This window comes from Rhinichthys klamathensis, unplaced genomic scaffold, assembly GCF_029890125.1.
Source record: "Rhinichthys klamathensis goyatoka isolate OS25496 unplaced genomic scaffold, OSU_Roscu_1.1 h1tg000270l_1, whole genome shotgun sequence".
Lineage (NCBI taxonomy): Eukaryota > Metazoa > Chordata > Actinopteri > Cypriniformes > Leuciscidae > Rhinichthys > Rhinichthys klamathensis.
Window position 1 is genome coordinate 1,421,645 of NW_026606790.1, and position 14,241 is coordinate 1,435,885.

The 14,241-nt window shown below is 40.7% G+C and overlaps 1 protein-coding gene across 1 annotated transcript in view; it reads left to right on the forward strand.

Annotated features, from left to right (window-relative positions):
• Positions 1-14,241, forward strand: part of rimbp2a (RIMS binding protein 2a) — a 147,834-nt gene that overhangs the window by 113,683 nt on the left and 19,910 nt on the right. Inside the window, exons 4-8 of the mRNA XM_056268210.1 lie at positions 4,005-4,094; positions 5,518-5,640; positions 7,365-7,469; positions 9,376-9,426; positions 9,931-9,951. Coding sequence (XP_056124185.1) covers positions 4,005-4,094; positions 5,518-5,640; positions 7,365-7,469; positions 9,376-9,426; positions 9,931-9,951 — 390 coding nt within the window. The remainder of the gene's footprint in view (positions 1-4,004; positions 4,095-5,517; positions 5,641-7,364; positions 7,470-9,375; positions 9,427-9,930; positions 9,952-14,241) is intronic.

Here is a 14,241-nt window from a genome sequence, read left to right on the forward strand (position 1 = left end):
GCACCTTTTCTATAGCCCCTTTTGCACAGCAGCTTTGCTATTTCTGCGTGAAATTGGTGTGCTACTTCCGCATTCACTATCGTCGCGGTCCGGGCTCGAAAGCGCTGGGGACGGCGAATGAATTGAAGTGTATAGCTCTGCTTATTGTGCTCAGAACCCATTCTGAAATCCCTGGGATAGTTTCCCACGCAGCTATGTGAGCCGCTAGGGGGCGAATGGCCTCCGGGTTCAGATCGCCGCCATTTGCGGGCTTGTGAAACTGAGCCGGAGCCGAAAGCGCGGCGCGCGCGCTCTCGGTTCTGGGCAATGGCTTCTCGCTGAAAGCCGAGACCGTCTGATTTATGTGAGGTGTCCCAATCATAAGGGATGGGGAGCATTTTATTCTCACTTTTTGACGCGCAAGCAGCGCTTTGGGTGGAAAAGCTTTCTGTAAGCGTGAGCGCGTGTGCGCGGGCACGAGACTTACAAGTGTATTTGACGCCCCGATCATAACGGATGGGGAGCGTCTTATCAATGCCCTGCGTTTTGTGATAACATTTAAACGCGCGGGCGGCGCCCGGGGGGAGGTGTGTGTCAGTAAGCGTGAACGCTCTCCGGCGGGCACGAGACTTACATTCATAACCTGTTTTATTGACCGTGTAACAGAGCGGGCAGATAGTGGGCACAGACCTGTGGACACATTCCTTATATTCAACACTCGAGCGGCCTTTCTGCGCTTTATGAGAGTGTGGTCTGTGAGTGACACGAGAATTGATGTGCTTGTGTGTAGGGGTTAACACTGGGGCGTGGGCACTTTCACTACACTTAAAACACTAACGGCGTGAGCCGGACCAGACATTATACTCTTTTGAGATTTTCTCTGGGTCGCCGTGAAAACGGCGTATGTGTGCAGGCGAGAGGGCAAATGAGCCGGCTCGTTGGCTGCTAAATGGACCACTGCAGTAGCCTGATTGAAGGGGACTGACAGGGAAATAAACTTGAATACGGCGGCTCGCTGAGGAGAGCCGCATAAATTTTATTTGCTGCGGGAGCCGGAATCGAACACGGGTCTCCGGGGCAAAAGCTTAAGGTTTAGCCCCTAAGCCACAGGGGAAACAACATAAGCTTTAGTTGGCGCGATCAGATAAAAGAGAGAGCGTCATCACAGTTTTCGTGTGCGTGTCGGCATTGTCTGCAGGCGTGCGTGCTATAACAGGCTCTCTACTGCAGTATAGACATTACCAGCCGCTCGAACTAGGAGGAGCTGGAAAATGTTTGAGAAAAAAAAAGAGGGGGTTTGTCAGGCCTCGGCGGGACAAAAAACCACACTCTCTCCTTCTTTCGCCGGTGACGCATGCGCTCGGGGGCGCGCGCGCTCGCTCTCTGTACGTAAGAAAGCTGGTCGCGAGCTCAGAGAGGAGAGCTGCATAATTTTTTTCTGCTGCGAGAGCCTGGAATCGAACACGGGTCTCTGGCGCGAAAGCTTAGGGTTTAGCCAGTGAGCCACAGGGGAAACATCGTAAGCTTTAGTTGGCGCGAGCAGATAAGAGAGAGAGCGTCATCACAGTTTTCGTGTGCGTGTCGGCATTGTCTGCAGGCGTGCGTGCTACGAAAGCTTAAGTAGCGCGAGCAGATAAGAGCGCGCGCGGCAGCTTCCTTGTAACGTAAAGGAAGCTAGCCGCGGTTAGAACAGCAGTCCATAGCGTGTCCCTCGACCTCATTCTCAGACGCGACGGCAGTGAGGCTCGTGAGCGGCAGCTGCGCGTCGGTGAAGGGAGGCGGGGAAGGTGAAAAGCGAGGCTCGAGGGAGGCTTTCCGGCGAGCGCGTCGCTGTGGCTACAGGCTCCGGCTGCCTTTGGGAACGGCGCTTATCACTGCGCGGTCCCACAAAGGGCGGAGTGACTGCTTCTATGGTGGGCGCGGTAGCTTCCTTGTAACGTAAAGGAAGCTAGCCGCGGTTAGAACAGCAGTCCCTTGTGGCGTGTCCCTCAACCTCATCCTCAGACGCGACGGCAGTGAGGCTCGTGAGCGGCAGCTGCGCGTCGGTGAAGAGAGGCGGGGAAGGCGAGAGCGAGGCTCGAGGGAGATTCTCCGGCGAGCGCGTCGCAGTGGCCACAGGTTCCGGCTGTCTCCGGGGCCCTACACGAGCCGGCAGGAAATGCGAGGCATCTTTAAAAAGACACTCGCGCTCTTTTAGGAGTAAGCTAGAAGAGAATACAACAGAGTAAAAAGGATACGTCGCCGGATAGCGTAGCTCGCACGGATGGCTGAAGGTGGCGAAGACGGCCGGCTTCCTCAGCGCTGTCCTAAGCTGGCTGTTCGCTGTTCGACGGCGGCGGTGGCTTCTCTCTGATCCAGCGATGCGGAGAGCTCGCTGAAGAGTCGAAAAATCAGGGAAGTCAGCCTACAGCCCCTTCTTTTATACGCTAAGCCACGCCCATTCTGGCGGGCTGTGACGCTATGAAGGCGCGAGCGCCCTTCATTGGGCGTGACGTCACGCGGGGCTCACTGGTAGGCTGCAGCAGATGCCAGCAGGGCAGCCAATGAGCACGCGAGATGGCCTGCTCTAGGTCTGCTAGCTGCTGCACTGCGTTGACAATGAATACAAAATTAAGGATAATTTTTTGGCTTCAATATCTCGAGAAGATGAATCTTTCCCGTAGCGTAAGCTAAACTTACGCAATACGAGAGAACCTCTCGTAAGAGAACTGTAAACTTGTATTCATATAGGCTAACGACAAAAACAGTTTATCTGTCGTCTCTGTCTCCGGGAACTGCGCGTCACAAAAAATGAACCGAAAGCCACTTCAGCTCAGTCACGATAAGAAATCGGCTATGTCTAAAGCCTTTAAATGTCTAAATATTTAGGCTAATAAATGTTATCTGATTATGTAGGCTAATCCATATGAAAACGAGAGGTACAGAGGATATACTTTTGTATCTTTAATAAGAATCAAGCTATATTTAATTCATACTTTGAAAACTATGCAGCATTTTATTTTTACATTTGATTGGCATCTGTAGTATTTCTTACTACGGGCCCTATTTTAACGATCTAAGCGCATGGCCTAAAGTGCACGGTGCACTTAGCTAGTTTAATGACGGGAAAAATGGTCAGCGCACCGGGCGCGTGGTCTAAAAGGGTTGTCCCTATTCTCTTAACGAGTAATGGATGTGTTTTGGCCGTAACGTGCAATAAACCAATCAGAGTCTCATCTCCCATTCCCTTTAAAAGCCAGTTGCTCTCGTGCCATGGCGGATTCGCTATTTACATGGTGGAATTTTCAAGCAGAAAGACTGAACGCTTCTCCAGAGAGGAAACTCGTATGCGAGGTTAAAGCGTGCAAGCAGACCATCTACGGGACAAGCCGGATTCCACCGTATCTTTATGTACACAATAATAATCTTTTACATTGTAATCCTTTTATTATTAATATTTGGCATGTTTGTGTTGCGCGTCCCTGTGTGTGTAATAAGCAGAGTGTATGTGCATTGTGCATCTGGCTATAGGCACATATTACTAATGCGCCCTTTAAATAACAAAAATATATTGCTCCCTTGACTTTAGACCAGGTTTTTGTTGGTCAGTGGCGCAGTCTATTTCAGTTGCCTCAAAATAGCAACGAGCCAACAAAGCACGCCCATGGGCGAACAGATGAGCGCAAATGCATTTGCTATTAAACAACGTGGCGCAGGACGTGAAAATTATAACTGCGTCGGACTGAAACTAGCAAAAAACAGTTGCGTCGTGCCTGGCACCGCATTGCGCCGGGTGTATGATAGGGCCCTACATGTTAAAGAAACCTACTGTGCCTGAAAAACGTTATTTACTTTGGATCTTTGTTCTATTGTACTTGTCCTTCTTTGTACTTATTTTTAACAAAAATAACAATATCATGATATATCGTTATTGTGAAATAAAATTTCTCATATTGTGAAATAAAATTTTGGTCATAATACCATTTTGGTCATATATTATATACAGATTGAGCTGACTCCTTTTTTTTCTTTTTTTATCTTGACAGAAGAATGAGCTTCAGGATGCTTTGTTGGAGAGAAAACGGCTCAATCGTGAGCTGCTTAGTCACATCCTGAAGGCTGCACAGTACGAGAAGGTAAGAGATGGTCATCACGCACCAGCCGAGCTCATCAGATCAATGGCTGCTCATTACATTGCTCTTCTAAGAACATGTGCCTGAAGGGCGCTTCTCTGCATCTCATCGGCAGTATTGATCTTATCGTGTCCCTGTCTGGTCAATATATCCGCCTTGTTTGTTTTGACCGGATTTATCTCAATGAAACTGGATGGGGTTTTGCCTGTATGCCTTTATTATGGTTTGAAATCGGCCTCCATGATGTGACAAACGTGTCGACATGCAAATTGGAGATCATCAGAAAGTGAAAGACTGAAACTCTATCATAGTGTGAAGGAAATCCAGTGACACCCGAACAGGGGTATCAATGTGAGTAGTGAATCTGCTGAGGAGTGGATATCATACTAACACAGGACCGCTGAGAGTGGCAGTCCATGGCACTCATTGTGTTAATAGTGTCAATTTCACCGGTGCTTTTTGCCAAGCTGACGGGCCATGGTTTGGCAGTCTCTCTCCGAATAATCCACAGACTGTTCCTCTCCTCTAACAGCAAAAAGGGGCCATCTGTCACAACCCCAGACAAGCGTCTGAGATAAAATGTCTTCTGTTTAATCAGGTAGTGTTGTCCGCTCCCATTCCCATTCCCTCAATGATCAAAGACTCATTTCCCAGCATTCAGTGGTGCTAACAAGGCAGAAGAGAGTAGGTAAATAACCCCAAGTGGGACGGGTCGGTTTGTCACACGCTTCGGCACCAGGCGCAATCTCATATACCGATCTTAGATCGATACGAGATGTGAATCAACCTCCCCATTTCTCTGAGCCTCTAAGCCGGATGAAATGTGTCCTAATAAATGAGACAGAGTATGGGCGTGTGCCAGCCACAAGTGTGTGATATATTGAGTGGTGAATTTTGATTGGTGGATGGGGTTCTTGTTTGACTGTGTCCTGAGTTGACCCTCTCCTGCACTCATCGGGTGATTGGTTGTTTCTCTGAGCTCTGCCAGCATCGTGAGTCAATGTAAAAGTTAAACGCATTTCTGAACACTGAATCTTTATTTTTAGAACTGTTGCCTTAGATACAAATCACCTGATTTTTTTTTATTATTTAGCCCACAATGCCGTAGCGTTATGTTTCAAGCCTCAAAGAATCACTGCACCTTTTATGAGAGTGAAAAAAGCTACTAAAATAATCTATCAAAAAGATTAATTCTGTGCTCTCACGGTCCATTGTAAAATGCATCCAAGCATTGATGCAGAGTCAGCCGTTTTGCTTCCCTTTGTTGTGGCCATTATTAAATGTCCAACAGCTGAAGTCTGGCCAAGGTTCCTCTGTTAACTCTGCTTTTCATTGTTTAAGTGACATTATTGTAAGTTTAGCTGGACTTTTGGGGCTTTAGACAGTTCATGTATCCTCATCTCTCCCCAACTCTTTCACTCCGTAGGTAAAGTCAGACTATGATCAGCTCAGAAAGGCCTTTGGTTGTGTGAGTCAAGAGAGAGACTTGGCCAGGCAGGAGAAGGCTCAGCTCCAAGACAAACTGGAGAACCTTGAGCGAGTCCTAAAGGTAAGATCATTCTTGCATATTGACTAAGGATCGATTATCGATTCAAGTCCAACCAGGATCCAATTAATCTTGCAAATGTTATTAAATATCTTTAATATTAAGAATACTACTCATTTTAGAAGAGTTTAGAGATTGGCTTGGCTTGGCTTGCTCTGACCAAAATACTGTAAACTGAATGCTTATCATATAATTAAAATCCTTTTCCCCCATGACAGCTTTTATCATATCTAGTAAACCAATCGGTAATGTTTACGATCATCTTTCATAATGTCAGGGTCTTGCTTTTAAAGGAAAAAACGATATCAGCTGAGATAATTATGTTTCATTTATCGGACTTGTTTCTGCACTTGTCGGCTTATTGACTGCTTATGTCATGTATCTTGAAAGGAAAAAAAGTTCTTATAACAAGAAATCGACTGCTCATCTTTAAAGGGATAAATATGTATTTATCTCTCCTACCTTTCTTATTATTGATTATGTGATAAATGAGGTGAGATGAGAAAAAGTAGAACTAGTATAGCAATGAGTTGAGTAGAAAACTGTTTTCTGTAAAATGTCAGAATTCCTTGTGATGTTGTCTGAAGATTTCTCTCTTGCTCCTCAGAAATGCATAATCATTCCAGGCAAAGCAGCAGGACTGTAATAAAAGATTTTCTTTGAAATAAAAAAATTGCCTCTTAAATTTCCATCTGAAATGTTTCATTTGAACTGTCTACTGGGCAAACCATCTATTTTAAATCTTAAGCTCTTAACAGGATAGTCTCCCCCGAAAAGGATAATTCTGTCACTGTTTACTGACCCTCGTGTTTTTTCATTTTTATTTTATTTTTGGTCAGTCATTCTTCAAAATATCTGCCTTTGTGTTTTTTTGCAGAAGAAAGAAAGTCGTACAGGTTTGGAATGACATGAGTGTGAGCCAGTGATGACAGAATTTTCATTTTTGGGTAAACTATCCCTTTAAATATATGTTGATATGACTCATGCAATTCATACTTTTATGCTTTCTAGTTTATTAAATGTTCATTAGAATCTTTCTAAATACGTCGAGTAGTTTCCTGTCCTCTGAAGCTCTTCAGCTGCTCATAATTGAATGATTATGCAAAGCATCGAGTTGAATAGGCATGTGAGTGCGCAAGGTGTGTGAATGCTTCGTGCTTAAAACACTTCTACCAAAGTCACCAAAGAAAAGAGGCTTTAATTTTCTTGAAGAGGATGGAGGTGCGGACAGTGAGAGAAATGGGGAGAAAAGATGGATCTTAGACCTTATAAGCTTTTTTAAGTTTTTAAGTCTCACAACACATCTGATATGTTTGTTCCAATTCCTGTCCGGTTTAACTTCATCTTGAATAAAGGAGAAAGAAACTTTAACCGAAGCGGTCTATTACAGTAGTCATTGTGTGTTGTGTTTTTTTACTCATCAGTTTTTATTCTCGGTTTTCTGCATTTTCACAGAACATGTTGTATTTACCAAGCGCTTCCCGTCAATGGCTGTTGGTGTCATCACTCACTGTCACTATTGCGCTTAATGTGTCTGTTAAAGTGCCTGTGTGGTTATTCATGATGTTGTTTCTCAGATCTTTGTCCAGAGCCTGAAAACAGCAGGTCAGAACAGTGATTAATTGTTTTGTTCTACAATGTATGTTTAAGAAAGCAGGGGTTTCTACAAACACGTCCTAATTCTAACACAATCCCCTTTTTTCTCTTTCTGTTTTTCTATTTCTCAGCATATGCGAGAGGCTGCGGATCGGCGGCAGCAACTGGAGGCAGAGCATGAGCAGGCCCTGGTGTTCCTCAACTCCAGACAGCAGGAGATCAGCCTTCTGCAGAAGGTAAGAACCTCAGTGATCCTCAAACCGGTCTATGCACACACGCACGCACGCACACACACACACACACACACACACACACACACACACACGCACACACACGCGCACACACACACACGCACGCGCACACACACACACACACACACACACACACACACAGCTTTGTTTTTGTGATATATGAGGACATTCCATAGGCGTAATGACTTTTATACTGGACAAACTGTATATTCTATCCCCCTACACTGCCCCTATCCCTAAACCTACCCATCACAGGAGACATGCTGCATTTTTACATAAAAAAAACCCCATTGTTTTTTATGTTTTTTAAGCTATTTGAAATATGAGGACACATGCAATGTCCTCATATATCACGTGTAAGTTGTAATACCAGTGTAATATGCATGTCATTATACACATTTGTGTCCTCATATATCACAAAAACAACACACACACACACACACACACACACACACACACACACACACACACACACACACACACACACACACACAGTTTGGGTGTTTCTTAAACTATGGCCACTTATATGTTCCAGGAGGTGATTTTTATTTATTTAACTTTTCAAATTCATTTTATTGATTTTGATTGTTTTATACTCATCCTAGATATAAACATTTAACATTAAAGTGTGATTTTTTTTAACAATAAAGTATTTACAATTTAATTATGTACACTATTGTTAAAAACTTTGGGGTCTGTAAAATTTGTTTTTGAAAGAAGTCTCTTATGTTGAGCAAGACAATATATTTGATTAAAAAAATACAGTAAAATTTTTAAATATTGTTACAATTTAAAATGACTCTTTTCTATTTGAATCTATTTTTAAATTTAATTTATTCCTGTGATAGCAAATTTGAATTTGTCAGCCATTACTCCAGTCTTCAGTGATATCAGTGTCACAATTTTTTTTTTATTAATATCAATGTTGGAATCAGTTGTGCTCCTTAATAGTTTTATTGAAAATGTAATACATTTTGTTCAATACAATTGTTTATCAGCAATTTCCAACCCAACCAACAATTTTTGTATTAATAAAGTTTTTACAAGTCAGTGTACTAAAGAAAAATCAAGGTAAATATTAGTGAACATAATATGTTTATATATATATATATATATATATATATATATATATATATATATATATATATGGATAAATCTGAAAATGAATATTTAATTGTCAATTTATATAAAAAATCCATATAAAAAATTATATAAAAAGTTATTTATTATATCTAAGGATTATGACATGCCGTACTTCCTTTCCAGTCTTTCTGCAGAAGTTGACGTAAGGATAAGAAAATGGTCTGATGTGGAAGCAGTAGATATTCTGGCTTAGTAGGGCTGGATAAAATCAGTGATAGGATCATGGCTGCTTTCCTTTGTGTCTGCGGCCTTTCAGGAAGGAGCAGCGACAGGCAAACAAAGCAATTAGAGCCGACAGCAGACACCGCATCAGTGCAGATCCCTGGGGAGGGGTTCAACAGAGCTTTCACCTCTCTAACATACACAACGCAGACATATATGCACAAATGACTTACTGATACAACTCGCATGGCAATCATAGCTTGTCTATGTATCTCTCAATTTCCTGCTTGCCTACAAACACTCAGTTTTCACTGTAATTTTACTCACTTATCAGTAACTGCTGTAAACTCTGACTCCCATTTTTGCCCTTCAGATACTGAATTTCCCCTCTGGGATCAATAAATCTGTCTGAAATTAGATGAAGTAGCTTTGCCAAATAAATCTTGGCAAATCTTTCAGAATCACTCTGAGATTATAATGTCCTACTGACGTTGCAGTTACTTTCTGAGGTTTGAGTTTGTCGGGTTTTGAGTGAATGGAATCGCATTTGTACTGCTAAACTAAATGCGCTATCTCTTATTTTCAGGTTCAAGCTGAAACTGAGAAAGAGCGTGAAGAAGTGGTGCATCTGCTAGAGGTAAAATTTAATCTACTTCCTTTCGTTCTGTCCTTTGGCATCCTTCTATGAAAGCCTAATTTACACTCATAGCATGGTCAGCAGAGTCTGCCTTTCGTGCAAAAAAGACCCGTCTACCCCAATTATCTGATAAGTTTAGAAGGGACAGGTTATGCCTGTCTGGATCCCTCTTGTGTTTGATAAAAGACCACCATGTCTGACAGTCGGGCCGGTCTGAGAAGCTTCCACTTGTCACGTACTGTCAGCTTAATCTGAGGAGAGCTTATGTATGTTCCCTACGGGGCGTCCTTCCAGTGGTTCCTAATTTTTATGACCTTCATAATTTTTGCCTCTTCCCATCTTTAATATTGTTTTATACCCTGCAATTTTGTCTCAAGACATTTAGTTCATCTTTTTTTCCATAGTTGAATATTATGTTATATTATTTAGTTTTGTGTTATTTTTCATCTCTGACCCCTGTCATTCTGATTTATATTTATTTGTTTTCCCTTTGTGTTTAAACAGAGCCATATGGACAAAATGCAGGTACACACACTCTCACTCATGTAGAATTTTTTTTTGCAACCTCCCATATCAGTTTTTTTCTCATTAGAGACATACAAACAACATGGACCATGGCACCCCTTACGAAAAATAAGTTTATTCAAGTGTGCTATTAGTATACTACTTTCAAACTGAAAATAAGAAAGTATTATTTCATCTACTTTTTATATACTTCTCCGAAATATACTTTATGTACTTCTCAGAAATATACTTAAAATTGCACTTAAGTATATTTGATTTATACTGACAGAAAAGTATAAGCATATTTGGCCTATACTTGTAATCAATCTTTTGATAGAGATATACTTAAAAGTATAATTACCGGTAAGTATTCTAAGTATTCTTGGCTTGTAGTTTATGGCGTTATATGTGTGCCTCAATCCTGAGCGAGTAATTGTAAGCTTTGAGCACAGAGAACTATATTTTGCAAGCACAGTGCATTATATTTTGAACATAAATTAACAATCGCAAAAAAAAGAGCAAAGAAAAAACGATTCCGTGCTCAATAAATGTATTTGCTATTATCCATATTAACGTGCAATAATAACCCCTCTCACGCAGTTTACAGGTGCTCTCTCAAACTTATTCTCTGCGCTCCTGTCAAGTCCCTCTCTCTCTCTCTCTCAACCTCTTAATTCTGTGCGCACTCAACTCTTGACACACACGCTCGCTCAACTTGCAACAGCGTTACAAGTGTGCCACAAAATCAACCAATCGGAAAATTAAAGGTCAATTGTGATTGGCTGTTGGTCTCCAATCAAATCGCTAGTAGAACCAAAGCCCGTCTGGTAGAACTATCTACTACAGCATCCCGGAAGCTTACTGGAAAACATTTTTGAAAAAAATAACTATGTAGTATTCTAAGATGCAAGGTAACCAAGTTATTTTTTTAAATATATGAACACATAATAATTTAGGTACCAAAACCCATAGAATGTTCACTAAACAAAACTAAAAGCTCAAGGCCAGCAATTAGGATGTAACTTTATAGCTGCAAGAAGATTAACATTTTTAATGTGGTTTTATTAGATCTTGTACTTGGATGCTGCAACAAATAACAAAGCATCAACTGCATTCTCATTCTTCCTGAGATCAACCCAGCTTCATGGCTTACCATCAAGGTATTTTTGCCATGACAAAACACACATCTGGAGAAGTGGCAGTTTTTTATATTTCAGATTTTTTTAATAACTTATAATTGTATACCAGAAATTATAACTTAATATTCTAAAGTAAAAGTAAACCTTGGTGAATGTCATTTAAATTTGTTTTTAGAATACTTGAAAAGGATAAGTCAAACTAACTTTAGTCACAATAGGAGATATAGGCTACTGTAATATTATAAGTTAAACAACACAACAGCATTATAATACACAAAACTAACAAGGCAATTTTAAGTTAATAATAATAAAAAATACTTACCAAAATGTGTTTTAATCCATTAGTCTCGCTGTAGTCAGTTATTTTTTTCTATTTTTTTTCCAGAAAGCTTCCGGGATGCTGTAGTAGATAGTTCTACCAGACGGGCTTTGGTTCTACTAGCGATTTGATTGGAGACCAACAGCCAATCACAATTGACCTTTAATTTTCCGATTGGTTGATTTTGTGGCACACTTGTAACGCTGTTGCAAGTTGAGCGAGCGTGTGTGTCAAGAGTTGAGCGCGCACAGAATTAAGAGGTTGAGAGAGAGAGGGACTTGACATGAGCGCAGAGAATAAGTTTGAGAGAGGACCTGTAAACTGCGTGAGAGGGGTTATTATTGCACGTTAATATGGATAATAGCAAATACATTTATTGAGCACGGAATCGTTTTTTCTTTGCTCAAACTATTTTTTTTTTTTTGCGATTTGTTAATTTCTGTTCAAAATATAATGCACTGTGCTTGCAAAATATAGTTCTCTGTGCTCAAAACTTACAATTACTCGCTCAGGATTGAGGCACACATATAACGCCATAGTAGTTGTTTATTCTTTTGATTGAGTAGCCTATTAAATACTTTTTCCCACATAGTTTTACATAGGCTACTGTCTTATAATCTTTCATGGTTTGAAAATATTAATTTATAAAGAATTTTTTTTTTGTCACAATTTACTCTTTCCAAACCCATATATTTAGAATTTACTCCTACTATTTACTGCAAATAGCACACAAAAGCACTATAAACGCATTGAATGCTCTACATCAGTGGCGGATTTAGCAAATTGGGGGCCCAAGGCGAAGGTAGTATGGGGCCCCCCATCCGATCTTTAAAAGAGAACGAAAATAAAAATAAATTTCATTTTTTGAAAAATAAACCATTAAATGGCATTTTCTGGAGAGTTTTGTGCAAAGAAATAATAAAAAAGTAGGTCTAGCAAGTCTTATATTTCTGTAATTCACACAGATCAAACACAAATATGCTAACTGAATAGATTGCTAGTTGAGAAACACTGCTTTAATTAATGTTTGTATGATGACTTTGTGAAAGGTTAACTAAACAGCATGAGCCGTCTTCCAGCTGGCCAGTAAGTTATTTGGCAAATTTCATTCATACAGATCTGTATTATGCTATAGTTTTTGATAGTGTTATACATTTCTTACAGATAATCACGATGATCATTGCGTTTGTCTTACCGAATGTGGTAGCTTTATGCAATTACAGTTTGTCTATAAGCTTTTTTTTTATTAATGCCGACAGTAAAATGCTACGAAAAACAAGAAAAACAAAACAAAATAATAATAATAATCCGAAATAAGTTCAAAGCTTGTGTTTTGGAAATAAGGTTAATATATCACTAACCCTAACATGCAACTTTCCACTTTAATAACTTCCTAAAGTGTCACATTAAATCAGAAAAACCGGTCCAGGAGACTACTGCCACCTTTCCATTAGGTGGATCTGGCAACACGGAGGCTGCACCCGCGCCCTCACTCACAACGTGCTCTCAAGCCCCGTTCACTGTGCTAGCTTCTCGCAGCAACGTGAATTTCAAACACTCATATGAGGTGGTTTAAACGGCTAATTAATCATTCAGAGAGCTTGACATTTTATTTTTGAATGTAAAAAAAATGACAGAGTTCCAGACCTTGGTGAGCTCATAGCTTGCTACAACCATGGACTTGTAACATATCGTTAGCATTGTTGTCATTGTCAGCGGGCATCAGCCCCTAGGTAGCTCGGGGCCCAAGGCAATTGCCGACCTTTGCCTAATGGTTAAGTCCGCCCCTGCTCTACATTCACAGGTTTCTGAGACCATAGTCATAGCTTTGTGTAAAGAACTGACTGAAATGTTAGTCACTATTAACCGATTACCTTCCAGTAATAACAATTTTAGGGGTGAGTAAATAATGACAGAATTTCCATTTTTGGGTGACCTGTGAGAGTGACTCTCATAGTTAAAACCATTGCGTTATTGTGTGCCAGTTGAGTATCTCCGCTGCTACACTCATCTGTGTGGCCATGAATTGTTGCTGTTGAAGAGTTAAGAGTTTAACAAACAAAATGAACTTTTCCTGTGGCTGTGACAGCCTGTTGCATCAGGTCTTTTGTTGTTGGGGTAAAACTAGGACCTGGTGAAATTATGGCAGAATGGTCAGGAACGGTTCCAGTTATATTTCCACTTGAGCTTGGTTCAGCACAGCACGATTATAAACCGTTTTCTCTTTTTTGGCTAACCGTGCTGGTAGAATGCGTGAAGTGACGTCGCCACTCAGGATTGGTCACTTGTCTGTTGCCTGGCTGCCAGTTTCTTTGTAGCTGGCTAAGTGCACTATTTGAGTGAAATTATCACAAGTTAATGATAACATTAAAAGAAATATCTGATCATCCTCCATAACGCAGTCGCTATTTACATCTCATATCACCTGTGACCTCTTGTATTACCAAGGCAATGACTGACGCATTTGTATTACTCTTTAAAGATCTCTGTTATCAGCCCTAAATGAAACCATATCCGTACAGGCTGGGCCGGATTGGAACGAAATAGAACAGTTAAGCAATGAGAACATTTGGCCAGACAGTGGAAAAGTTTAAGTATTATGATCCGTTAGATAATACTCTTAACCTGTGTGTGTGTGTGTTATTTATTTATTTATTTATTTAAACCTCTTATGCCTTTGGCATTAAAAAGTGCTCTCATTGCATGCTTTGATGCAGTTGCTGTGTTAAGCCATTATTCATTTGCTTTCCTGATAATATGCATTAAATTAATTTATCTTAGGTATCTATTTACAAGCAGATAATTTATCGTTCTATTTTTTGTGTGTCATATTTATAAACTATAGATATTTCT